The sequence below is a fragment of the Dermatophagoides pteronyssinus genome, unplaced genomic scaffold, assembly GCF_027571235.1.
Source record: "Dermatophagoides pteronyssinus isolate colony J.1.1.1.1 unplaced genomic scaffold, Derpt_VIB-CSIC_2022.12 sq0004, whole genome shotgun sequence".
NCBI classification, from domain to species: Eukaryota; Metazoa; Arthropoda; class Arachnida; order Sarcoptiformes; family Pyroglyphidae; genus Dermatophagoides; species Dermatophagoides pteronyssinus.
The window spans coordinates 449,023-475,340 of NW_027461528.1; the positions used below are offsets into that span (position 1 = coordinate 449,023).

Below are 26,318 nucleotides of genomic sequence, written 5' to 3' on the forward strand. Positions count from 1 at the left end.
ATTATTTCCACAACAAGCAAGCAATTATTATCAAGAATTACGAACAAAATATTCACATTATACATTATTTCCAATGTATTTATATTTGAATTTTCTTTTATTACGACCAGTTATGATTATTGGTTATTGGTTTCTATATCAAACACGTTCAAATCGTTTAATTCGAATGATGACCAGAAAAGATTGTTTCCAAATTCGATTATCCAATCATCGATGTTATCAATGGATCATTTCAATGATACTAATACAATTTTTATTATTATTATTATATCGTTTAAATTTAATTAAAGAATTGTTTGAAAAATTTTCATTCAATTCAATTAGATTTTTAATTGTTTATTTTGTTTATGATTCATATTCAATACTTACATGGTCATTACTTTGTTATCATCAATTATTGAATATTCTTACATTAAAATGTTATCTAATGGCTATTTCAATCCGACCGAAATCTTTGGATCAAAATAGATTTCGAATATTTATAAAATCATTTGAAAAATTTTCAAATATAAATTTTCAATTACGAAATCAATTATCACCATTATGGATTATACATTTATGTAATGTTTGTTCATCACATTTTAATACAATCATTCGAATTATGATTGAAGGTTGGCAAAATCGTTGGCATAAAATTCATCGTGATATATTATACACAATACTTTGGTTAATATTATTTTATCTTAATCAAAAATCATTATCATTATTCGATCAAATTTATTATCGTATTCGTCAACTAATATCATCAAAATTAATAATTGTAAGACGAACAAATCGAAATCAAATTCAACGATCATCAATAACAAATTATCAACAACAATGTCGTTATGAAGAATTTAAATTATTAAAAGATGATTTTAAAATAATTATCTATGATGGTACATTACATATTCATTCAGTTCTTTTTGTTCAATTAATTGCATTCATTATTCATTATGTTTGTATTATTATTTTATCTTGAAAAAATTTTCGAAAATTTTTTTACAAAACAAAATCAGACCATCAGATGGCAACACTGTCAATCCGAAAATTGTGCACGTGTTTTTCTTTTTAGTGAATTTTTGTTTGATTTTTGCTTTTTGAAAAAAATTATCAAAAACAAAATGCAAAACGATGATGTTATCTGGAGTGTATTGACATCTTCACTTTGTTCATATCAGATCAAGTATGAATTTTGTTTTGTTTAATATTTTTTACCGTAATTTCATTTTTATTTTTCCATAGAACAAAATCACAAAATTTTTGCCGCAATGAATATAATGTATCTGGTCTTTGTGGCCGTAAACATTGTCCATTAGCTAATAGCCAATATGCAACTATACGTGAAGAACAAGGACAATGTTATCTTTATATGAAAACAATTGAACGTGCTGCATTTCCATCCAAATTATGGGAAAAAGTAAAATTATCAAAACAATATGAAAAAGCATTACAACAAATTGATGAACATTTGATTTATTGGCCAAAACATCAAATTCATAAATGTAAACAACGTTTAACGAAAATCACTCAATATTTAATTCGTATGCGAAAATTAGAGCTGCAAAATCCGAAAAAATTCGTTCCATTAGCATCAAAAATTGAACGTCGTGATAGACGTCGTGAAACAAAAGCATTGATTGCAGCACGTTTAGAAAATGCAATCGAAAAAGAATTATTAGAACGTTTGAAAAAAGGTACCTATGGTGATATTTATAATTTTCATCAAAAAGCATTTGAACAAGCATTAAGTAATAATGATGATAATGAAGAAATGGAAGAAGAAAATGCTGAAACGGAACGGGAACTTGAATTGGAATTAATGAGTGATGATGATGATGAAACGGAACAACAAACCGAATATGTAGCAGCGGATGATTTTGATGAAAGTAGTGATGATGATGATAACGATGATGATATTGAAGATCTAGAACCATCAATAACATCAAAGAAATCTACCATCGCCAAAAAACTGTCATCGAAAAGGAAAAAACCACATGTTGAAATTGAATATGAAAATGAATACGAACGACCATCATCATCTAAACAACGATTACATTGATTTTCAGTATTTCCACGAAGGAAATTCTATAAAAATTTTATTTAATTTTTGTTTTCTTCAAAAAAATATAAATTTTTTTTTTCGTTTATAAAAATAAAAATGTCATAAATATATCATTATCATTATAAAAATAGAGAAGCAGGCACCAAAAGTTGTGAGCCATTTTTGATTTCGAAATTTTTTTTGATTTGAAAAAAAGGCCATCGAAAATGATTAATGGAGGGAATATTCTTTGTTTGTTTTTTGATTTAAACTCGATCAGAATTACTTTGAAATTCTAATAATGCTTTGATTGGTGCAATATTACGTTTTTGTGAACCACGACGTACTTTGGCACGAATTTCATCCGGTCTTTCACGTCTAACTAATGGTTTCTTTTCCGGTGCTTTCATTTTCCAAACAAATATTGGATACTGTTCGAAAAAATTCGACATAGAAATTTTTAAAAAAAGTTAAAAAACCACCTTGAAACTTACATTAAGCTGTCCATTAATACGTGGATATTTTGTTGATGCAACATATGATGATTTTACTGTTAAAACAACAGCATTCATAAGATTTTTAGCCGCTTGAATTAGACTTGTTGCGCTATCCAACTGATCAAAATGAAAAAAGAAAGTCTTTATCAAAACAAAACAAAATTAAAAAAAAAACTTACACCAGATACGATTAAATTTCCGGAAATATTCTGTACATCTGCTTTAACTTTTGATGTTATATTTAATTGATGACAATAAAGATTGATCATCTGTAAATAAGCAATCAAATCTTTTTTTGTACTTGATTCTGGACATTGTTCAGCAATTTGCCTGGCAAATTTATCCAATTTTGTACCATATTCGGAAATTTTTTTCGCTGCATTTATAACATCCATTGTTGTTTTCAATGGTCCTTTACCACGTGTAAAATCAGTCATTTCCATCATAATCATACACATTTGTTTAGCAATAACAATAATATCATTTCCAGTATCATCCCATTTTGCAACTTCTTTATCGAATTTATTTTTTTCCGTACGAAATGTTTCAACTTGTTGGGCAATTTTTTCTTTTTCTTCTTGCGGTACTAAACGATATGCATCACGTGCATTATTAATACCATGTATTTCGGGATATTCATCAAAATCAGTATGTATGCTTGCTATTGATTTGATATGATGAGGAAAGAAAAAGCCAAAATTAAAAAATCAAATCAAACAAAATCAGAAAAATACTTACATTTTGAACGTGTTTCATATGTATTATTATCTTCATATTCAATTTCAGTTTCTGAATCTAATTCTTCAACAGTACGATTTAATAAAACTGTTCGTCGAATTTCACGTACACCATCATAAACTAAACGTGATGCATCAATAAATTCATTTTCATCAACAATTGGTTTATCACCATTTTGATTTGGATTCGAATTCTGTTGATTCTGCTTCAGAATATTCACCGCAATCGATACACGTTCAGCAAAATTTGACATTATTTGATCACGTAAACATTGTACAGCTTCTAAAACACGTTCAGTATATAAACCAGGTTCATAATTATCCATTTCAGCAGCGACAACATTACAAACACGTGCCGAACGTCCACGTATAACATTTGCCGTACGATCTAATGTATCCGAATCAGATTCTTGTAATGCCAGAACACATTTATTAACATCTTCAAGTATATGATTTTCAGAAACAGCCAAAAAATCATCAATAGTTGTTATATCATCAACAGCTTCAGTCAGAATTCGTACATGATTATTCCATGAATCACGAAATAAATTCATATTTTCTTGTGCTAATTTGGATTTTGAACGTGTTGCTAATATTCTTGCTGCATTTATAACTTCAGGACAAATTGTTTCAATTTGTTTAGCTGCAAACCGTACCATTTTTACACCATCTTCATTATTTGACATTGAACAGGCTAAATTTGCAACTTCAACCAATTTTCCAGCATGTTCATTAAATATTATAGCCATTTCTTCTACTTCGTTTATATCACCTTTACGTGCTGCTTCAATCAATACCAATAATGGAACATTTGTTTCTAAAAATGAATCCGATACATGATCAATAACAGCTTTACGTAATTGTCTACGTAAATCTTTTGTTTTCTGTGTCATATGATCAATTGCTTTATTCAATGATTCTGATGGTTCTTTTTTCGATGCATTTGACATATATTCCGATAGTAAATCTTGTAATGCTTGCCTAACGGCATTACATTCAGCAACAATACGTTCACGACGTTCATCTCTTGTACACGATGAATCGGCCATTAATGCTGCACCACTTATTATCGATTCTAAACGTTCTTCTAATTCAGGTCGTTTTTTTATTTCATTATAAATCAATGGATTTATGAAAATTGAATCATCAAATTCATCTAATGCTGATGCTAATTCACCTGGTCCATCATAAATGATTCCATTAAGATTATCCGGATTATTTGATTTTCCTTGTGCAACATCACTAATTGTTGTTACGGCATTACAAACTTGACGATAAATAAAATCACGATTTTCACGTGCAGCCGGTATTTCCGGATGGCGAACATAAACTTTCGATGCTGTCAATAGCATCATACAATTTTTTTTCAATACAGCTCTTGCAGCAGCTAAATCTTCTTTTAATTTTGGATCTTTTAATTCGGCTTGACGTTTAGCGGCTAGATTTATTAATTCAGCTGTATTACGACCAAATTGTCGAAATGATTCCATTAATTCAGCTTGACTTGATGCATTTTTTACTTTATCCAAATCATTTTCAACAATTTCTAATGATTTCATTAGACGATGTACATCAACCATATCGGCAAAAATCAATAAACGTGTTACGGCTGATAATAGATTTCTTGCCGCTTTTACCATCTGATTACGTTTGATTGATGAACATGGTTCTTCAGCAAATTCTCTTGATGCTTGACTCATTATTTCACCTGCTTTTCGAACTTCTTCAACAGCACCCAACATATCCATTTTTATATCCGGATTTTCCAAGGCAATTTCTTCACCACGAATAATAAAATTTTCGGTTGCTTTTTCCACCGCTGCAACCAAAACATGTGCACGTTTTGAACGACCTTTTTTCTTTTTCGATGGTCCTTTTGTATTGACCAATGTTGTTACTTGCATAACTAATGGTTCTAATGTTTTTTCAACCGAATGTGTACGAATTTCAAGGTTTTTTGGATCCCATTTTATTTGAAATTGATGTTGAGATGATGATGATGATGATGATGGTGGTGGTGGTGGTTGATGATAATAATGATTATTGTTGTTTTGTTGAATGGCTTGCATTTTTATTTCGGGGAATTGAATATCAATCGAATCAAAACACAAAACTAAAACGAAATGGAATTACAAACAAAAATTATCTAATTGAGGGCATAAAGTGTTGAAAATTTTCTACGTTGTTGTTATCATGGTAACATCCCGAAGACGATGATGACGAATAAACTCAAAACTCAAAACAAAACAATAAAGCGGGATCTTCAGGTTAATGATGGATGGATGGTGAACTCGAGAGAGAAAAAGAAGAGAGATATGGTTGTACAGTTTTAAGTTGAATTTTTTGTTGATCCAAACGATTACAAACTCTCAAACGAAACCTGTTATGAAATATATTGCCACGATGCGCAGCTGTCATTTTTTTTTTTTTTTTTTTGCTTGCTTGCTTGGGATGCTGAATTCAAAGCGGGCGTAAACATTCGATGAGTATATTTCGCGAATTATTCGACTACTATTTCCAACCATTTGGACCTTATCATAGTAGAAATAGTTGATTGTCTTATTTCTGTTCGAAAGGACATTTTTTCACTCTTCTCGTCATTCATTTCATTTCATTTCGCGTGTTTTGGTTTTTCTGGTTTTTTTTTCAAAAATTTTTCTAGTTTTTTTTTTCAAAATAAACGAAAAATGAATTATTTAATTCGTCAAAGTTCAATACTAGCAAGACAAACATTTCGTTTGATTTCCAAAAGAAATTTTGCCGATGCTTCTTCAACCGGTATGCCATTAACATTTTCATCACCATATGAGGTTTGTTTGAATTGAAAAAAAATGGTTTTTATACTCAATCAATGAACGAAATTATTTTTTCTAGGTATTTTATGGTGGTGTAGATGTACGACAAGTTGATGTTCCATCATTTAGCGGTAGTATCGGTATATTACCAAAACATGTACCATTGTTGGCTGTATTGAAACCAGGTGTTGTTACCGTATTCGAAAATGATGGTACAGCTAAACGTTTTTTTGGTAAATAACATTGATTGATTTTATTCTAACAGTGATCCTTAAATTGATGTTTTTTTCCCCTGATACAGTAAGCAGCGGTACGGTTACAATCAATGAAGATTCATCTGTTCAGGTATTGGCCGAAGAAGCTGTACCAGTTGAAAATTTAGATATGCAAGCAGCACGTGAAACATTGAATAAAGCCCAACAACAATTATCATCAGCATCGGATGAAGTAGCACGTGTTGAAGCACAAATTGCTGTTGAAGTAAGCGAAGCTATTGTTGCTGCTTCAGCATAAAATCCAAAACAAAAAATGTTAATGTTGCTCTACATCGATGTCTTTATTATTGTATCATTTTTTCCAATTTAAAATAATGATTCTCTTAGATTATCAATTCTGATTGATTGATTCAGAATTTTTGTAAAATTAAAAAAATAAAATCAAATAAAATTGAAAAATTTTTGAAGAAAAACCAGATTTTTTTGGTTCGAATGCTGGAACCATTTGGGTTAATTCGCTTATGTCAAAATAGTGTGTGTTTTTTCGATCTGTTCTTTTTTTTTGACAATTCTTGTTGTTGACCAAAAACTCCCTAAAGAAAAACTAAAAAAAAGATGGAATTTTTTGATCTAATCAAAACACCAAAATTAGATGGTGTTATTATGTGTGATACATTGCAGAATAAAATTGAAGGAACATTATGTATAACTAGTCATCATTTGATAATATCATCAAGGAAAACAATGGAATTCAATGAATTGGTTGTAAGTATGATTTTTTATTGTTTTGTTTTCTCGATTTAAATTTTTTGGTGATCAAATAGCTTTTACATTCAATGATTGATGTTGTTGAACGACGACCAAATTCCATACAAACTGGTGGTATATTAGTATTGAAATGTAAAAATTTTCGTATTTTAACAATCGAAATTAATGGTTGGATTGAATTTCTAAATATTGCAACATCGATCGAATTGTTATCCAATCTAAATGAACCTCGATTATTTTATCCATATTTTTATAATCCTGAATTTCAATTTGTTGAAAATGGTTGGGAACAATTTAAAATTGAAAATGAATTTGCCAATCTTACACATCATAGTGATGAATGGCGCCTATCAACAGTGAATAAAAATTTTGAAATTTGTCGTACATATCCTGAAACAGTTATCGTACCAAAAACAATTTCGGATGATTGTCTTCGATCGATTGCACAATTTCGTTGTTTAGGAAGATTTCCAGTACTAAGTTATTATCATCGACCAACTAAAGTAAGTTTTGAAATTTTGAACGTTTTTTTTACTCAAAAAACAAAATTTCCCCCCCCGAATAGAAAGTATTACTACGTAGTGGACAACCAATGGTTGGTACAAGTTCAAAACGTTGTAAAGATGATGAAAAACTTATTAATACTGTTTTGGGTGTTGGTAAACGTGGTTTTATAATTGAAACTCGGACAAAAAATCTATCACAATTAGCACGTAATAAAGGTGGTGGTTTCGAACTGGAAATGCATTATCCATTATGGACACGTGTTAATCGTAATATTGATCGTCATTCAACCCTTTTAGATTCATTGGGTAAACTGATTGAATCTTGTATGGATCAAACATTATCAATGGATAAATGGCTTTCACGTTTAGAAACTTCAGGCTGGTTATCACATATAAAAGATGTTCTAAGTAGTGCTTGTTTAGTTGCACAATGTTTAGATCAGGATAATGTTTCCGTATTGGTACATGGTTCAGAAGGAATGGATTCTACTCTTCAAGTTTGTTCATTAACACAAATCATCCTGAATCCTGATTGTCGTAATATTTATGGTTTTGAAGCATTAATTGAACGTGAATGGTTACAAGCTGGTCATCCATTCGCTACACGTTGTAAACATAGTGCATATACAATACCAAGTGCACGAACACGTGAACAATCACCAATATTCCTAGCATTTTTGGATTGTGTTTATCAAATTTATCAACAATTTCCTTGTTCATTTGAATTTAATGAAAAATTTTTAATTTTGTTATTTGAAAATTCATATTCATCACAATTCGGTACATTTTTGGGTGATTGTCAACGTGAACGTATGGAAATGAATTTTGCTAAAAAAACCTGTTCACTTTGGTCATATATAAATCGACCAGAAATTTTAAAAGATTATCTAAATCCATTATATGAACCAAATAGTTCAATATTATGGCCATCGGTTGCACCACAATCATTAGAATTATGGAAAGGAATGTATTTACGTTGGATAATGGAACCAACAAAATTAGAAGAATATCAAGATCGTATTGCAATGTTGATTGAAGAAGAATCAACGCTGAAACATCGTGCAATAAAACTTCGTCGTTTATTACAAAATTTACAACAACAACAACAACAACAACCAAATTGATTTGAAATAAATTCTTACATTGTAATAACATTGATTGATTAAATAAACTAACTAATCTAAAGACGCCATTCTTTTGTTATATCTTGTTGTCGGCCATCTGGACATTTATATGATGATGGATTTGGTGTTGTATGTTTTTTAACATTATTAATCTGATATGGTATTAAATTGTGGTCAATTTGAATTGCTTCGGAATAAAGTTCAGGATAATCACGTTGTAAAATGTTTAAGGCTTTTTGTTGTGAATCAACAGCTAGTTTAATTAGACGCATTTCTTCACGAGTTTCAATACCACGATAAATTGATAAAATTTTATTCAAATATACATGCATTTTATCCAATTGATTACGTTCATCATTCGTTATTGTACGTTTACGTTCATTTAATTCACGTACAACATTTGGTGGTAATTGTTGTTCCAAAATTGGTTTTAATTTTAATGGTATTGATTCTAGACGATTAATTTCACGTTCCAAACGTCTTACTTTACGTTCAAATTGTTTACGAGTTGTTAATGGATTTACAATTTTTTTCTTACGTAATGGTGATGCATATGATATTATTGATAAATGAATTGATCTTGTTGATGGTAATAATAATGTTGTTGTTGTTGAAGATAATCGTTGAATAATATCGGTGAACATGATTGATTGATTGATTTGTTTCGGTTTGATCAAAAAATTTTCCAAAAATAGAATCGAAATGGAATCGAAAAAACCTGGGAGAGGCTCACATGCGGTGAACATTCGAACGAATGAAAAACAAACAAAAAAAAATATTCGCAACCATTTCGGTCACAATAGACATAACGTTTTTTCTGTTTTATACCAAAAATAAAAAACGTTCCATCATAGAAGCATAGATTATTGAAAAATATACGGAATTGCTCATCCAAGGTAGTAGTATGAAAATTAATTGATGACGAATAAAAAAAAATTGTTTACCGCTTCAATTGTGACTACAAACCTTTTCTATAGTTTTTTTATATGTTACGTAAAGGGGCCGGGTATATATTCTATCTTGGAAAAGAGACAGTTCGAGAGAGAGTTCAGCTGAAGTCATCATCATCATCATCATCATGTTGATGAATGGTGAGAAGTTTTTGGTTTGTTTATTTGATTGAAACGATCCAGTTATGTGTTTACAATTTCTTTTATGTTTCAAACAAACAAACATTTTTTTTTTGAAAGAAAAAAAAATGATAAAATTCAAATCTCTCACCCCGTAATTAAATTAGTAAGGTGAAACGAAACAAAAAAAAAACTTAATTTTGAATTATGAATCATCCTTTTACCTGTGTTGTGTGTGTAAATAGATAGGGTTTCGATTGATTGATTTCAACAACCAAAAAAAAAAACCGAAAAAAAAAATTCTTCATTAACATTCATTCTTCTTCTTGGTTCGAACGATGATGTAATACTCAACCATTTCTATCTTGCTCATTTTGTGTTGTTTTTGTTTGTTTCGCTTTCAATTATCATCAAATTGTTCTATTCAGTGTGTGTGTTTAGTCCAAAACAAATTTTCTTCAAATTCTTTTGAAAATTGATTTCGAAAAAAACGAAAAAACAATGGAAAATTGGAATCTAGATTGTCCAATCGATTCGAATGATTCATATGAATGTCGTAATATTTTAGGTAAGTTTCGAATGTTTTTTGTTTTGGTGTTCGATCGAACGTTAATGGTTTGCATTAATATTTTTTCCATTAATTTTTTCAATTCAATCCAAAAAGAATCTTTCCGTAAACAAACAATAAAAGCTTATGATATAAAATCATTATTGGAAGAACGTTATGCTATCCTTTCCGGTAAGTTGTTGTCGGTTATTATTGATTTTCATTTTTTTTCGATTGTTCAATTTTCACTTAACATTTTTTTTCTTATTCATTCAAATTTGTTGAACAACAAATCATTGACCTAAAATGATCATTATCATCATCAAAGGTGGCCGAGATATACGTGGTGGACCTATTATATTTTTTCCATCACGTCAACCATCAATGGAAAAATTTAATATTGAAAATTTGAAAATAATACTCAATTATTTTGCATCGATACCTAGGTAAATATTAATTTTTTTTAACCATGATGGTGATCATTATTGATCGATTAACCTGACGAACCACTAATAAAAATCATTCATTTTTCTCTTTTTTTTCCAATCTCCAAACATTTAGTGATGAATCAAAAGCATTAGAATTTTGTGTTATAATCGATATGCGTGGTTCAACATGGTCAACAGTCAAACCAATACTGAAAGTATTGGATGAAAATTTCCCAATAAAAATTCATACAACATATATTATAAAACCGGATAATTTTTGGCAAAAACAACGTACATCATTAGGTACGACAAAATATAAATTTGAAACCGTACTTATATCGGTCGAATCATTGGCAAAATATATACAATTAAATCAATTAACAAATGATATTGAAAATGGTAGCTATCCATATGATCATATTAATTGGATACAATCACGTATTGTTATTGAACAATTTATGGAACGTATTGCAAAAGTTTATTGTATAATGCTTGGTATGAAAGAAGAATTGAAAAAGATAACATTTTCAAATGATAGTCAAATAATTAATAATATTATTGATGAACATAAAATGATGAAGAAAAAAATATCGGAAATACCTGTTGAAGATGTTGATCTTGAAGTACAACAATTATTAGCAAAATTAAGCTATTTTATGCATGATACAAATATGATACATCTGAAAAATTCAACAATGATTATGATGAAATCATTATCATATAATCGTGAATGGATTAATAATAAATATTTTAATCCAGATATTGAAACAGCTATTTCAAGAATATTTCAAATTGTAAATGAAATTCATCATTGTCGACAGAATTTATTACGACTTTGGAATCAAAAACGTATAAAATATGAACAACATCTTCAATTATTATTATATGAATCGGATGCAAATAAAATGCTGGATTGGTTACGTAATAATAAAGAAATATTTATGCGTAGTTTTATTATTATTGGTACAACATTATCGGATATAAAAGAATTGCAAGAAAAACATGGTGAATTTGCAAATGCATCCGTTAATGTTTATGTTAATATAACCAAATTACAACATGTTGCAAGTAATATGATTGAAAATGGTCATACATCAGTACAGCTAATACAACAAATAACCGGACAATTAGATTGTTCATGGAAAGAATTTGCATCAATTTTAGATCAAAGAAATTTATTATTATCAATTGCATTAGCATTTTATAATAATGTTGAAGAATATACACAACAATTGAAAAATTTTTCAACATTTTGTGATAATCATCAAAATCTTTTTCATCATCATTCATCATCATCATCTTCGTCACCATCATCATCTCAATCTTCATCATTGACAACACAGCCATCATCATCGACAACAACAACAAATGTATTATATCAACAACAACAACAACAAGTAAATGAATTGGAAACATTAGTGAAAAAAATGCAATCATTTTATGAAAAAATTCTCTATCTTTATAATGAATGTCATTCAAGTAGTAAGAAATTAATTACACAGCTAGAACATTTATATAAAAAATATTCGGGTGATATACAGGCTAGTCATCATCATAATCATCAACAAAAAGATACATTTTTACATCAATTTTATCGTGATTATAATGATAGTATGACAAATATTATGTCATTATTACAAACATTATTAATTAATCAACAAAATATTGATTCAATGTGGCATTATCGTAAAATAAAATTACATCAACGATTAGCATTAGCATTGTTTCAGGATGATGTACGACAAGTATTGGATTGGATTAATCAACATGGTAATGGATTTCTGAATAAAAATCCTGGTATTGGTAAAAATTATTCAAAAGCAAAAATTCTACAAAAAAGTCATAATCATTTTGAAACTGTTGCACAAAATACTTATACAAATGCTGAAAAATTATTAGCAGCAGCTGAAGAATTAGCACGAACTGGTGAATGTAATGCTGATGAAATATCGGAAGTTGCACGACAATTACAATCAAATATATCAACATTTGCAAAACGTGTTGAAAATCGTCGTACAATATTAAATTTAGCTGTTTCCTTTTATACATTGGAAAAAGATATTAATAATTATGTTTCAGAGCTAAGAAATCAAGTAAATGGTACACCATTAGATATGCCTGAAAATAAAGATTTAATTGAAAAAATTATAAATAATTTTTTAATGCAACGAAAATCTGTTCATACATTAATAACGAATGCAATTGGTAAAGGACAATTATTATTGAATGAATTAAAAAATTATTCATCATTTCATCAGGAAAATTATGATTATTCTGAAGAATCATTTCATTCATTATCATCATCAATACAAACAATACAATTATCATGTGATAAATTGAGAAATTTAATACAAGAATTTGAAGATTTATGGAATAATCAACAATATAAACATGAAATTTGTTTAAAAATACGTCTGTTTGAATCCGAATCAATGAATATTACATCACAATTGGATATTTGGATTGAAAATATACAAAGTTCAATTTATATTGATGAATCTAAACAACAACAACAACAACAATTATCATCTGCGACGACAACAACAACAATTGGTGATCTACAACAATTAGAATCAAAATTAACTGGTTTAAATGAAAAATTTACCCAATTACAATCAATAATATTTGAATCAATTCATTATGGACAAGAATTGGATCAACTTTTGGATTCATGTTCATTTCGTTTGATTGTTAATAAAGGTAATAATAATAATGGTAATGAACAAACTGGACATGATTTAGTAAAAAAAATAACAACATTTTTACAAGAAAAAATTATTGATCTTGAAGATATATATGATGTAAGAAGAAAACAATTAGAACAAATAATACAATTTGGTCATTTTCAATTAAATGCTGAACAAATATTCAATTGGATAAGGAATGGTGATTCAATGTTGAAAAGTTCATTTTATATACCAACATCATTAAAAACAGCAGAACAATTACGATCAGATCATGAACAATTTCAGGATGCAATTGAAAAAACACATTGTCGTGCAATTTATTTACATCAAAAAGCAGATTCATTAATCAATAATGGTCATTATAATTCACAAACAATCGAACAAATATCAAATGAATTATCAAAAAGATGGCAAAATTTAATGACACATGCTGAAGATCGTCATAAATTAGTGCTGGCATCAATAAATTTTTTCAAAACAATTGAACAAGTTTGTTCCGTAGTGAATAGTTTACAAAATGAATATAAACATGATGAAGATTTTTGTGGTGCAAATCGTTTAACAATTATAACAATGGATTTAATACAAAAAAATCAAGATAATAATAATAATAATGATGAATATCTATTAACATGTCAGATTGGTAAACATCATGAACAAAAAGAAGCATTTTTAAAAGCATGTACACATGCAAGAAGAAATGCTGAAAATTTTCTTAAATATATACAACGTTGTATACAATATTATTCATTATCAACATCAATGAATAATAATCATCATTCAAATCAAACATATACGAATGCTGAAAATCGTATTAAAACAATAATGGATGATTTATTAATACAAGAAAATCGTGTTTTAGAATATTGGGCAGAGAAAAAGAAACGTTTGGATCATTGTAAACAATATATTTTAGTTGAACATAGTTCAAAACAAGCATTGAAATGGATAAATGAAAATGGTTTAATATTTATACAATCAAAACAATCAATAATCGATAATAATAATGATGAATTGAATCAAGAAAAATTTGAACAAATTTGTTTAGAATTTAATAATTTTCAACATTATCTATTGGAATGTCGTGAAAAAGTATCATTATTATCACAATTATCACAAAACCTAATACAAAAACGTCATACACATGAATTGGCGATAAAAAAATGGGTACAATTTGTTGAACAATCATATAAAGATTTTTATAAACAATTGGATCAATTTCAATATCGATTGAATGAAAAACGTAAATTGTTTAATATTGAATCAGCTGCTGCTGCTGCTGCTGCCGCAGCGTCTTCATCCTCGTCCTCATCGACATCGACAACAAATCTAGTCAAAGATAATAATCATATTGGTCAATCAAATGACGCAAGTGTTAGTGTACGAAAATCAATACAAAAAAAAGATTATATAATGGAAGAATTATTACGTACTGAACGTTCTTATGTTGAAGATCTGAAACTTTGTATTGATACTTATTTAAAAGAATTTCGTTTAGCTAATTTACATCAAAATTTACCACAATTTTTACAAGGAAAAGAAAGACATTTATTTGGTAATATTGAACAAATTTATAAATTTCATAAGCAAATATTTTTAAGAGAATTAGAAAAATATGAACAAATACCGGAAGATATTGGTCATTGTTTTGTAACATGGTCATCATCATTTGATATTTATGTTGAATATTGTAAAAATAAGCCGGATTCAAATTTGCTATTGGTTCAATATCAAGGTGGATTTTTTGATGATATTAAACAACGTTATTCAATTTTACATCCAATCGATGCTTATCTAATTAAACCAGTACAACGTATAACAAAATATCAATTATTATTGAAAGATTTATTAAGCTGTACGGATTTGGATCAAGAAGGTGAACTAAAAGATGGTTTAGATGTTATGTTGAATGTACCGAAAAAAGCAAATGATGCTATGCATTTTTCAATGCTTGAAGGTTATGATATAACACCGGATCAATTGGGTGAAGTCATCCTTCAAGATTTAATGACTGTTTTTGATTCAAAATCTTTGTTTAAAAAAGGACGTGAAAGAAGAATATTTTTATTTGAAAAATTATTAATATTTTCAAAAGAAATTCGTGATTCTGGTGGTAAATCAAGATATCAATATAAAAATAAATTAATGACACATGAAATAAATATTAATGAAAATTTAGATGATTCTGAATTGAAATTTTCCCTTTGGACTGGGAAATTATCATCAATGTCTGATTATAAAATAACATTAAAAACATCAACATTAGAAATGAAACAAAATTGGATTAGAAAATTGAATCAATTGAAAACGGATACATTTTTATATTCAACATTTTTAAAATCCAAATCGAATCAACAAAAATTATTGAATTCCTCGACAGCATCGAATAATCGATCAAGCCGGTAAGTTTTTTTTTTTGATTTTTGGTTTTTGATTTTTGATTTTTGATTCTTTTTTCCCTCCAGTGATTTTAGTGATGAATGTATGATGGGTGATCAACAGCAACAGCAGCAGCAAAAACATTTACCACCAATGCCACCAACATCATCATCATCATCATTATCAATGATGACCGATGAAAATACATCATTAATATCAACAACAACAACAAATTCTTCGGGTTATAAAACTGATACAAGCAGTGTCGGAAGTAATTGTACAAATGAAAAGGTATGTTCCTTGTAACTTTCATAAATACAGTGATAGATTTTTTCCATTTCCTATTATGAAATTCTTTTTGCTTTTATTTAATTATCATTTTTTTTGTTTTCTTGTTTTATTAATCGAAATTTTGTTTCATTTTGTTTATCTGATTCCATTGTTATTGTGTGTGTTTTACATATAGTTTGTTTGTGTGAATTCCAAATAATTTCTCTCTGTGTGTTTGTTTGTCTGTTTGTTATATGGTGCATAAAATACAAATAAATACATGATAACAACACAACACATGTCTAGGAAATGATAATAACAAACAAACAAACAAACAAACGAATAGCGAGAAAAACATTTACACACACAGAATATTCTTTATTGAATTTTCTTTCTTTCTTTTCTTCTTTATTTTTCCATACCGTAGAAGTTCCAAAGAATGAATATGCCTGTAGCATGGTAAATTCATATCTTTCCTTTGCCAAACAAACGAAATATTTTTTTTTGTTTTGTTTGTTTGAAAATTCTTTCCCATAGTAATTCTATTGATTTCTTAGGAAAACAAAAAAAAAAATGAAAGATAAAAGATATAAGATATGCAAAACAAAACAAGAAAAAAATATTTTTCTTTTTGCTAATGACGTATACGAGTGATGAACCAACGGAAAAAAAAGTTTCAAAATTTTTCAATGCTGCTAGATTTTCACAGGAATTTTTTTTCTTTTGTTTGTTTGCCCAGTTGCAAAAAACACCTATATACACCCTGTATGTATGGATTCTTATCTTTATTCAGAATTTTTTTTTCTTTTTCATCATCATTCTATATGCATATTTTCATTTGAAAAAATGAAATGAAATGATTTGAGTGAATATAGTCATCAACATCATCAGTTATCAGTTTGGCGCCGAATCCGTTTTTTTTGTCTTCAAAGAATCCTCTTTCTGCTAGCATTGTCGTGTTTAGTGAAAAAAAAAGTATCCATCATCATCATCATCATGATGATGATGTTTTTTGATGTTTTTTTTTCTGCTGCTGTTGTTGTTGTTTTGGAATTTGGATACATATTGGTGTTTGTGTGTATAAAATGACAATAACAACAATTCAAACATTAACATTTGAAACATATCAAATTCAGTAGCAGCGGTATAGTAGTAGCAAAAAAATTTTTTTCGGCCATATCACACGCAATTTGGCTACTGTTTTTCATTATCTCTGATGATGATGATGATGGTGGTTGGTTGGTGGATAGTTTTTTTTTCTCTTGACTCGATTTGGTTAATAAACCAGAATAATCGACCAAGATAGTGTGTTTGTGTGTGTGTTTTTTTAGGTTTTTTTTTAAAAACAGAATTTTCAATTGTTTATCATTGAAAATTTGATTTATTTTTGATGTTTTGAATGATGATGATGGTTTATGCTGATGATTTAAAAAATTTTTCATCATCATCATCGTTGCTGTCAAGGTATTGTTATTTATGTTTTGGTGGAAAAATGAATGATTTTTGATGATCCTTTTTCAATCTTATTTCCTGAACGATATTTTCTTGTTGTTTATGTTTGTTCGATGTGTGTTTGAAGGAAAAAGGCAACTGCACTGCATTGCATTTTTTCTTCTTCATTTTTGGATTTTGAAGAAAACCGCATGATTGGTTTATTATTTGATTTGATTAACTGATTTGATTGATTGATTTTTTTTAATTTTTTACCAGATAATCATTGATTATGCATGGATAAAAGAAGATTTTAATGAGGAAAAAATATCAACATTATTATCATCATCATCATTATATGATTATCCACAACAATGGCCATTTTTATCTGTAAAAATTGGACAAAAAGTTGAAATTATTGAACAACAACAACAACCGATCAAACATCAATCATCATCGATATTTGGTGATTTTTGTCTTGTAAAAATTATTCAAAATAACGAATTCAATGATCAACGACAGCAACAACAATTTGAAGAATTTCAACAACAACAAGGTCTTGTACCATACAATATATTACGATTTCCATTACAAAAACATCAACAACAATCAATATTATCATCGACAACATCGATGACGACAATGATAAATAATCATCAATCACAACAACAACAACAACGTCCAACGATTATATCAACAACAACATTGGTTTCTCAATCAATATCATCAAACGAATCATCACCAATAACAACAACGGCTATTGAAGGTAAATATTGTTATTTTTTTTGAGGATGGGAGGGGGTTATCATTGATCTATTTATTGTTGAGAAGTTTTTTTTCGGTATTTAAATTTTTTCGTTTACAATCAACAACAACAATGTTTTGATGATATGATTACCATCATTCAATGGCATCCTCGACATTGACATTTTTGTTTTGTTTGTGTATATCGAAATACCCAAAAACACAATCGATTGAAAAAAGTATTTGTTTGGCTGTTTGAAAATATTTTATTTTCTTGTTACAAGGATGTTTTTGTTTAGAAAAACATCATTTATTTTCATTTGTCATTTGTTTGGAATGGAATGATAATGACAGAAATCAAAGAAAAACAACAAAACAAAAAACAAATGTTTAAGCATCGTTGATTTTTGGTTTTGTTTTTTTTTCGTTCGAAAGATAAACGAAATGCAAAAACAAATATCCATTCCACAATCTCAAAAGAAAGGTTATATTCATTTAACAGAATGTCAGATTCTGTATTTGAATGATGATGATGGATTCTGGATTCTTGATTTTTTTTCTTCTTCTTCTTCTAAATATAATTTCTTTTTTATAATTGTTTTTCTTGTTTTTCTTTGCTAAGATGATTATTAAGTGAAACTATTTAATAGTGAGGAATCATTTTTTTTCTACTTGAATAAATCTTGATAAAATGTGGATAATAATAATTTTGGTTTGTTTGTTTCTTTCCCTTTATTTTAATGATGACGATTTTTTCATTTCTCCCCCTTCCCACCACCACCACCACACAACGACAACAACAACAAAACAGTTTTTATATAGAGAATGTGTGTGTATGTGTGTATAGAATCTATGTGTGATAACCAAATTGGTCTATAATTCTATAGGTTAGGTTGGTTGGTTGGTTGGTTGATATATATACAAGAAAAAAAAAATAACGACAGAATTTTTCGCAGAATAATTCAATTCGGGTCGTTTATTTTTCTCTTTTTCTCTCTCGATTCTCTGGAATTGAATTTCAACTTATTATTATTATTATTATTTTCTGTTGAGAAACTTGTTCCAATTGAATCATAATAATGGTTGTTGTGAAAAATTGGTATAATGGTAGCAGTATGTATGATGTGTGTGTGTATGAGAACCAGAATCTCTGGATTCTGGATTCTGTTTGCCATTGAATAATCATGATGATGATGATGATGATGGTGGTGGTGGTAGGGGTAGTGTGTGAGCATTATTGATGTTCCTTTTTTTTTGTCCACCCCCACCACTCTTCCCCATCTCTCCCTCCATTATTCAAGAATAAGAATTTTTTTATTTTTGTTTGTTTGTTTGTTTGTTGTTTTGGCTAATATTATTTCTCTGGACTCAAGAAAAAAGAAAAAAAAACGAAAACGAAAGTCTTGCGTCTTTTATGGTTTTTCTTAATTTTTCCAAAAATTTCTATTTTCATCCTAATCATCATTTGATGATGATGGTGGTGAGTCTTTTTTCTTTTTTTGTCGTCGGTAACTGGTTGTGGTGGTATATATGATATGTGTGTTTGTGTTTAAATTGAATGAAAACCGAAACTTTTTTTCGGAAAAATGACAAAGTCAATTGTCGGTGTCGGTGTGCCAAAATAGAAAATTCTTCTCTTCTCTTTGCTTGTTTACAGAGTTTCATAGTTGTCCACTTTGTTCATTCGGGTTTTCGGATCCAAAAATTCAATCCAAAATCAAATTTAAGTGATTTTTTTTGCTGTGTTTTTCTCCATAATCGTTCCATGATTGAATCAATTTACCCAATTGAGTTTAATTTAATTTAATAATGATTTTCTTCGGTCCATCAAAATCAATAAATTTTTTTTCGCTCGGAAAAAAAACATACGAAAATCCAAATTGACGATAATTACTATTGACATTTGATTTTTTTTTGTGTGGTTTTTGGAAATTTCTTCCACGACACACCACAATCGATCAAAATTATCGATAATTGTCAAATGTACAAATTTGATTGACACATTTTGGCTTTGTTAATTTAATTTAATCAAAGTTTTACATTTGATTTTTTTCGATTGCACCTTCTTTTCTCCTGTAAATCTTGTTGTTGTTGTTAATTCTTTTTCAAGTGCCTTTTTTTTGCCTACCATCCATTGGATTTTTTTCTTTTTTCAAATCCAAGGATTATTTGTGATTATATTTCCCATTGTCGTCGTCGTCGTCGTCGTGTGATTAATCTTATTAACCCAGAAAAATCATTAACAAAGAGAGAAATTTTTTGAGCACCATATTTCCTGAGCTGTGTAATCATCATTGGTGATTATCATCGACCAATCGAAAATGATGACATTCATGCCATACCATACCATACCAACCAACCAATCTGTCATTTGCGATTATAATGCAACCAGCAACAAACAGCAATTTGGATATCTGGCTTTAAAAAAAATTTTTTTGAAAAAGTTTAAATAATTTTTGTTTGTTTTTTGTTTTTGATTGAAAAATGAGAACATTAACTGAATAATCATCATCAGTGTTTTTTTGTGGTTGGTTTGTGAAACAATTTGACATCAAGAACAAGTGATGAATAAAAAAACTTGAAAATAAATCTTTTTAGTTGCTGTTTGTGGTTGGTTGTCGTCAACGTTCAGCATAAATGAACATCATCATTCAACTTCAACAGTTTACTCGAATTACATCAATGCTTTTTTTTACTTCTTTTGAGACATTTTTCGCTTTCTGTGTTTTTTACGTGTTTAATAATTCTAAACAGAAAAAAAAGAAAAGAATCGTCAACGTCATTTGATTAATTTGTGTTGATTCTCTGCTTGACAAAAATCAAAAAACAAGAGAGAGAGAGAGAGAGAGAGAGAGAGAGAGAGAGAGAGATTGAGAGGGAAATTCTGGGTTTAAAATAAAAAAATTTCTATTTTCGAAAAAACCAAAAAAAAAAAATCTTAACCACCAGCCAACTCTAATGTTTCGTTGTTGTTGTCGTTGTTCGAATGATAATAATAATGATAATTTAAAAAAACAAACATTACAATTATCATCAATTTCGAAAATATCGGATATTTTTTTGTTGAATGATAAGAATCGTTCAAATAATGTTGTTTGTATGATGGGAAAATTGATGATTTTGTTTCTTGTGATTTTTATCTGTTCTGAAATTTGAATCCAGAATTTTTAATGGTTTTTCTTCATTTGTTTGCATTTTTCGTTTTTGTAGCCGATTCTTCTCAATCATTTTTCAATGATAATCATCAACAACAAATGAATCATTCATCAGCAACAACAATGGCCAATGAATCAAATATCGGTGGTGGTAGTGGCGCTAGTGGTGGTGGTGGAAATCAAAATCCAAATAAAAAACGTGGTGTATTAAAATGGATAACGAATCCAGTTAGAAAATTAAGTCATGGCAGTAATAAACAACAACAACAACAACAAATAGATAAATCATCAACAATAATGACAAAATTATCATCATCATCATCATCGAATATGAATAATGTAATGATAATTACATCACAGCCACCACCACCACCATTATCATCACAACAACAGCAGCAACAACAGAATCATTCCCCAACAAATAATAAACAGGTAATGATGAAGCAGAAGGATAAAAACATTTCCAGAATCGATAAAGTAACTCAAATTCTGTTTTATTCTGTTTTGAAATATAGATTTCATCAAATCATTCATCATCATCATCCACAGCATCAAATTCATCATCATCATCATCGGCAACATTATTAAATCAAAATCAATTAATTGATGAATCAACAATTGTAATCGATCCAAATATATCGACAACAATGATTGTTGTTAATAATAATAATAATAAAACAACAACAACAAATAATAGTAATCATGTGAATAATGTTTCAACAACAATCAAATCATCATCATCAACTATTAATGATAGTGGTAATAGTGTTGGTACAGGTGAAGAAGATTGTGATTTAACCGAAATTGAAATACCACCACCAATGGCTGTTATACAGGAACATAATTATCAAACAATCATGTCATCATCATCAACAACAACAACAAAAATATCACAAGATTCATCGAAAGAAATAATGATCGATGAACAGCAACAAGAATCAAATGTAATTTTGAGATTATCTTTTTGGATAGAATCAATTAATTTCTTGTTTTTTCACTTTTCTTTTTGTTTAGATTGAACAAATGGTGAATAGGATTAGCCTTGAAGGCGACGATGATAGTCAACAACAACAACAACAGAAAGAATATTCTGGTCGTGATAATGCTACTGTTGTTGGTGATAATGAAAATGAAACAATCAATGAACAAAATATTAATAATTTAGATGATTATAATGATAATGATGCTGATGATGAATCAAAAGAAAAAGAACGTGCATTAGAAAAAAGAAAATTTGTAATGTTAGAATTGATTGAAACTGAAAGAGATTATGTACAACATTTAGGAATGATTGTTGATGATTATATTCGATTATTTCGTAATAATACAGATGATATTTGTTCGATTGATAATATACAAATACCAGATGATTTAAAAGGTGGTAAATATAAAATTGTTTTTGGTAATATTGAAAATATACATGAATGGCATAAAGAGTAAGTATTGATGTGATTTCAATAGGTGGTTAATTTGATTTGATTGATTTGATTTGATTTTTTTAAATAGTTATTTTTTACCCGAATTGGATCGTTGTATTGAAGAACCAGCTAGATTAGGAAAAATATTTCGAAAATATGAACGACGTTTAAATATGTATGTTGTTTATTGCCAGAATAAACCATTATCCGAAGCTGTTGTTTCTGATTATTTTGAATTTTTTGAGGTTTGTTTTTTCTTTTTGCCATGAAATGAAAATTTTCCAAATGATTTTTTCTCTAAAAAAATGTTGTTGTTTTTTAATCCAATAGGATATACGATTAAAACTTGGTCATAAATTACATTTAAGTGATTTATTAATCAAACCAGTACAACGTATAATGAAATATCAATTATTATTGAAAGATGTATTACGTTGTACAGAAAAATCCGGTATTGTTGGTGAAGAGATTGATGATTTGAAAAAAGTTGTACAAATAATGATTGTTGTACCGAAAACAGCTAATGATATGATGATGGTATCAAGATTACAAAATTTTGATGGAAAAATATCTGCTCAAGGAAAATTGCTACAACAAGGACAACTATCAGTTGCCGATATTGTTTTTCATTATGGAACAAATATGAATTTTCAAACAATAAAGCTCAAAGAACGACAAGTATTTTTATTCGAACAAATAATTATATTCAGTGAACAAGTTGGCCAAAAAACACAATTTTCAAATCCAAATTATTTATATAAAAATCATCTACAAGTGAACAAAATGTCATTAATACCAGATAAATCATTATCACTTGATCCAAAACAATTTATATTGAAATCAAAAGATCCACAACAAGATGGTTTAGCATTTTTATGTGAAGGACAAACAAAAGATGCTTCAAATGAATGGGTTTCTAATATACGTGCAATACTTGATACACAGCAAGATTTTTTACGTGCACTACAATCACCAATTGCATATCAAAAAGAGCTAACAAAAGAAATGTGAGCAAATTTCAGAGTAAAATCAAATCAGAAAAAAAAATCAAAATATTCCAGATATGCCTTGTCCAAAACAATGAAATGAAACCATGAAATGTATGAATGATAACCAGAAAACAAACCTGAAAGAATGTTTTTTTTTCTGTTTGTTTGTTTGTTTGATCCTTTGATTTGAATGATTTTTGTTTATTCCCGATTTTTTTATTATGAAAAATTTATTATGAAAAGAAAATACCGATCACCACCACCACTTGAAAAAAACCTCTAAGAAAATACAAAAAAAAAATGGTTACTGATTCGTGGATAAAAAAAGATACTACCAAAGAAACTTTCATCCCAAAGAAACATCACCGGAAAGAAAACCGATCATAACATCCAAAAGTTTTTTTTCTCCCATTTGTCCAATATATAAGTGTGTGTGTCATTTGATTTGCTTTTCCGTTTTTTTTTTTTTTTTTTTTGATTTATTTATTTTTCCTGTTCATCCATTCCGTTGAAAATAATTATTTACATTCAATTCATTCAATAATGATTCCATATGAAATTCATTCATTTTATTTATGGTAATTTTTTCCTTTTTATTTTTTTTGATTGATTTTCTTTTTTTTTCAATATTGACATGTTTTTACTATTTTACCCTTATTTCCACCAATCTATCACCCATTTCTTTCTTTCTTTCTCCGTTGATTTTTAATGTTTACATTTTTTTGTTTGTTTGTTTACATTCTAATTCATTCATTTTGTTTTGTTTTGTTTATTTTTTTTTTTGTAGTTCGGCACCGGAATTATGTTCATTATGGAATCCATCATTGAGAAAAACATTATCACATCCACCAGCTTATATTGCTGCCAATCGAGATAAATCAAAATCATCATCATCAACAACGACAGCAACAACAACAACAACATCAAAAACAGTAACAACTACTACATTGACAGATGGAAAATCATCATCAACAACAACAACAACACTTGGTACAACGCAAACATCTAAATCCGTAAGGATTACATCAAATACAAAAATTAAAAATGAAAAACATCATCATCATATACCACGTATACATAATAATAATCAGCAACATAATGGTTCATCAAATATTGATAAATTAATGATGATGAATCAGAATGGTGATTCAATATCGTCATCAACCCTACCATCATCATCATCACAATCATCATCATCAACAGCGATTATACCGAAACAACAACATCCCACCAATTCATTTAAAGAGAAAAAACGTTCGATAATTGATGGATTTAAAAAATCATTTAAAAATAAACGTAATGATCTACTTGGTGGTGGTGGTGGTGGTGGATTAGATATTACAACAACATCTAGTCATCATAGTTTTGATTCATCATCCATTTCAAAGAAAACATCATTAACAAATGATTATCTTAATAAAATGAATCCATCGATCAGGCGTTGGTCGGAACAGACTAACGTCACTGCTACAGCCGCCGCCTCCGCCACCACAATACCACCACCACCATCATCATCATCATCATCATCATCAAAATCGTCCAAATCCTCATCGAATACATCGAACAAATGATGATGATGATGATGATTTACTCAAATTGAAAATCGGATATTTGTTGTTGTTGTTGTTGTTATGAACCATTTTTTTTTCTCATTTTCAACATGATCTCATGATCAAACAATTATCGAATGATATTTGAACAAAAACAAAATTCATAAATACCCTATATATATTATATCAAAATGTGAATTATATATCAGATCAGATTTCAAATTGGTATTTGCCGCCCACCAGAAATAAAAACATGCATCAAAATAATATATATTTTTTTATTCAGAATTCATAATCATCTTATGAAGAAAAAAAAGGAAGAATTTGAACAAAACTAAAATCAGTAAAAATTATTGTTCGGCAAATTCTATTTTTGACCCTAATCATCAATCAATCAATGTTTTATGTAAATATATCACATATCATCATCATTCATCGTTGTTATCATTTTATAAATCTAAAATAGCAAATCTCGAGCCATCAAAAAAAATCTGTTTGTTTTTTTTTTTGTTCCAATATTTTTCAGTTGTTTTTTTTTGTTGTTGAAAAAATTCTGTTTTTTTCTTCTTCTTGGCTTTCTCAAACACAAAAGTTTAGTTGTTGACAACATTTTTTTTCTGTTTCTAAAATTTTCTAGCAAAAAACAAAACAAAATGATGATCGAAATAATTTCAAACAAAACAAACAAAATGCTTTCCTCTAATTCCTGTGATGTGATTCAAAGAAATTATTCAATTTTTTTTCTCTTTCTTTTCTTTTTCTTTTTTTTCGATAAAAATGGCTAACAAATTTTTTTTCCATTAAAATTTAACAAAATTCAAAACAAAAAAAAATCAATCATATTTGAAATGATAAAAAAATTGTATATTTTAAAACAAATTAAATATTGAAAAAAAAATAAATAAATAAACGAATGAATGATTTAAGGTGGCTGTGTTTTTTTTCCAAACACACGCCGTATCATATTAAACCTTTTTGAATTAAT

At 28.5% G+C, this 26,318-nt stretch overlaps 6 protein-coding genes across 8 annotated transcripts; 4 read left to right on the top strand and 2 right to left on the bottom strand.

The window, feature by feature from the left end:
• Positions 1-1,000: 1,000 nt before the first annotated feature.
• Rbm13 (RNA-binding motif protein 13) lies at positions 1,001-2,152 on the top strand. The gene is made up of 2 exons (XM_027345842.2): positions 1,001-1,165; positions 1,225-2,152. The coding sequence occupies exons 1-2, from the start codon at positions 1,104-1,106 to the stop codon at positions 2,039-2,041; spliced, it is 879 nt and encodes a 292-aa protein (XP_027201643.1). The 5' UTR covers positions 1,001-1,103; the 3' UTR covers positions 2,042-2,152.
• On the bottom strand, positions 2,038-5,701 carry alpha-Cat (catenin alpha). The gene is made up of 4 exons (XM_027345841.2): positions 3,259-5,701; positions 2,700-3,181; positions 2,518-2,637; positions 2,038-2,454 (listed from the first exon to the last, which is right to left on the bottom strand). The coding sequence occupies exons 1-4, from the start codon at positions 5,324-5,326 to the stop codon at positions 2,290-2,292; spliced, it is 2,835 nt and encodes a 944-aa protein (XP_027201642.1). The 5' UTR covers positions 5,327-5,701; the 3' UTR covers positions 2,038-2,289.
• Positions 5,702-5,846: 145 nt separating this feature from the next.
• ATPsyndelta (ATP synthase, delta subunit) lies at positions 5,847-6,740 on the top strand. Its single transcript, XM_075819619.1, has 3 exons — positions 5,847-6,067; positions 6,132-6,285; positions 6,354-6,740. Exons 1-3 carry the CDS (start codon positions 5,945-5,947, stop codon positions 6,563-6,565), a joined length of 489 nt encoding a protein of 162 aa, XP_075675734.1. The 5' UTR covers positions 5,847-5,944; the 3' UTR covers positions 6,566-6,740.
• On the bottom strand, positions 6,353-9,461 carry mRpL40 (mitochondrial ribosomal protein L40). Its single transcript, XM_075819618.1, has one exon. It carries the CDS (start codon positions 9,409-9,411, stop codon positions 8,722-8,724), a length of 690 nt encoding a protein of 229 aa, XP_075675733.1. The 5' UTR covers positions 9,412-9,461; the 3' UTR covers positions 6,353-8,721.
• On the top strand, positions 6,883-8,726 carry LOC113795668 (myotubularin-related protein 9). The gene is made up of 3 exons (XM_075819613.1): positions 6,883-7,032; positions 7,092-7,538; positions 7,601-8,726. The coding sequence occupies exons 1-3, from the start codon at positions 6,883-6,885 to the stop codon at positions 8,663-8,665; spliced, it is 1,662 nt and encodes a 553-aa protein (XP_075675728.1). The 3' UTR covers positions 8,666-8,726.
• Positions 9,462-9,997: 536 nt separating the features above from the next.
• Positions 9,998-26,247, top strand: trio (trio Rho guanine nucleotide exchange factor). 3 transcript variants are annotated; one of them, XR_012846096.1, is made up of 13 exons: positions 9,998-10,303; positions 10,400-10,474; positions 10,611-10,728; positions 10,844-15,799; positions 15,863-16,067; positions 17,757-18,243; positions 21,432-21,808; positions 21,892-22,320; positions 22,391-22,812; positions 22,883-23,039; positions 23,125-23,894; positions 24,027-24,212; positions 24,571-24,709. XR_012846096.1 is itself a non-coding variant. In XM_075819607.1 (12 exons), the coding sequence occupies exons 1-12, from the start codon at positions 10,237-10,239 to the stop codon at positions 25,352-25,354; spliced, it is 8,754 nt and encodes a 2,917-aa protein (XP_075675722.1). In that variant the 5' UTR covers positions 10,141-10,236; the 3' UTR covers positions 25,355-26,247. The 3 variants fall into 3 exon arrangements, 1 of the variants encoding a protein (XP_075675722.1); XR_012846097.1 differs by lacking the exon at positions 24,027-24,212 and having other exon boundaries at positions 24,571-24,708; XM_075819607.1 differs by lacking the exon at positions 24,027-24,212 and having other exon boundaries at positions 10,141-10,303; positions 23,125-23,801; positions 24,571-26,247.
• The last annotated feature ends 71 nt before the right edge of the window (positions 26,248-26,318 follow it).

Coding starts and splice junctions, on each gene's coding strand:
- mRpL40 (XM_075819618.1), bottom strand. CDS start 9,411: ATGTTCACCGCATGTGAGCCTCTCCCAGGTTTTTTCGATTCCATTTCG.
- LOC113795668 (XM_075819613.1), top strand. CDS start 6,883: ATGGAATTTTTTGATCTAATCAAAACACCAAAATTAGATGGTGTTATT. Junction 7,033..7,091: donor TGGAATTCAATGAATTGGTT/GTAAGTATGATT, acceptor GTGATCAAATAG/CTTTTACATTCAATGATTGA. Junction 7,539..7,600: donor ATTATCATCGACCAACTAAA/GTAAGTTTTGAA, acceptor CCCCCCGAATAG/AAAGTATTACTACGTAGTGG.
- alpha-Cat (XM_027345841.2), bottom strand. CDS start 5,326: ATGCAAGCCATTCAACAAAACAACAATAATCATTATTATCATCAACCA. Junction 3,182..3,258: donor ATATGAAACACGTTCAAAAT/GTAAGTATTTTT, acceptor TCAAATCAATAG/CAAGCATACATACTGATTTT. Junction 2,638..2,699: donor GAAATTTAATCGTATCTGGT/GTAAGTTTTTTT, acceptor CATTTTGATCAG/TTGGATAGCGCAACAAGTCT.
- ATPsyndelta (XM_075819619.1), top strand. CDS start 5,945: ATGAATTATTTAATTCGTCAAAGTTCAATACTAGCAAGACAAACATTT. Junction 6,068..6,131: donor CATTTTCATCACCATATGAG/GTTTGTTTGAAT, acceptor TATTTTTTCTAG/GTATTTTATGGTGGTGTAGA. Junction 6,286..6,353: donor TACAGCTAAACGTTTTTTTG/GTAAATAACATT, acceptor CCCCTGATACAG/TAAGCAGCGGTACGGTTACA.
- Rbm13 (XM_027345842.2), top strand. CDS start 1,104: ATGCAAAACGATGATGTTATCTGGAGTGTATTGACATCTTCACTTTGT. Junction 1,166..1,224: donor CTTTGTTCATATCAGATCAA/GTATGAATTTTG, acceptor ATTTTTCCATAG/AACAAAATCACAAAATTTTT.
- trio (XM_075819607.1), top strand. CDS start 10,237: ATGGAAAATTGGAATCTAGATTGTCCAATCGATTCGAATGATTCATAT. Junction 10,729..10,843: donor TATTTTGCATCGATACCTAG/GTAAATATTAAT, acceptor CCAAACATTTAG/TGATGAATCAAAAGCATTAG. Junction 16,068..17,756: donor GTAATTGTACAAATGAAAAG/GTATGTTCCTTG, acceptor ATTTTTTACCAG/ATAATCATTGATTATGCATG.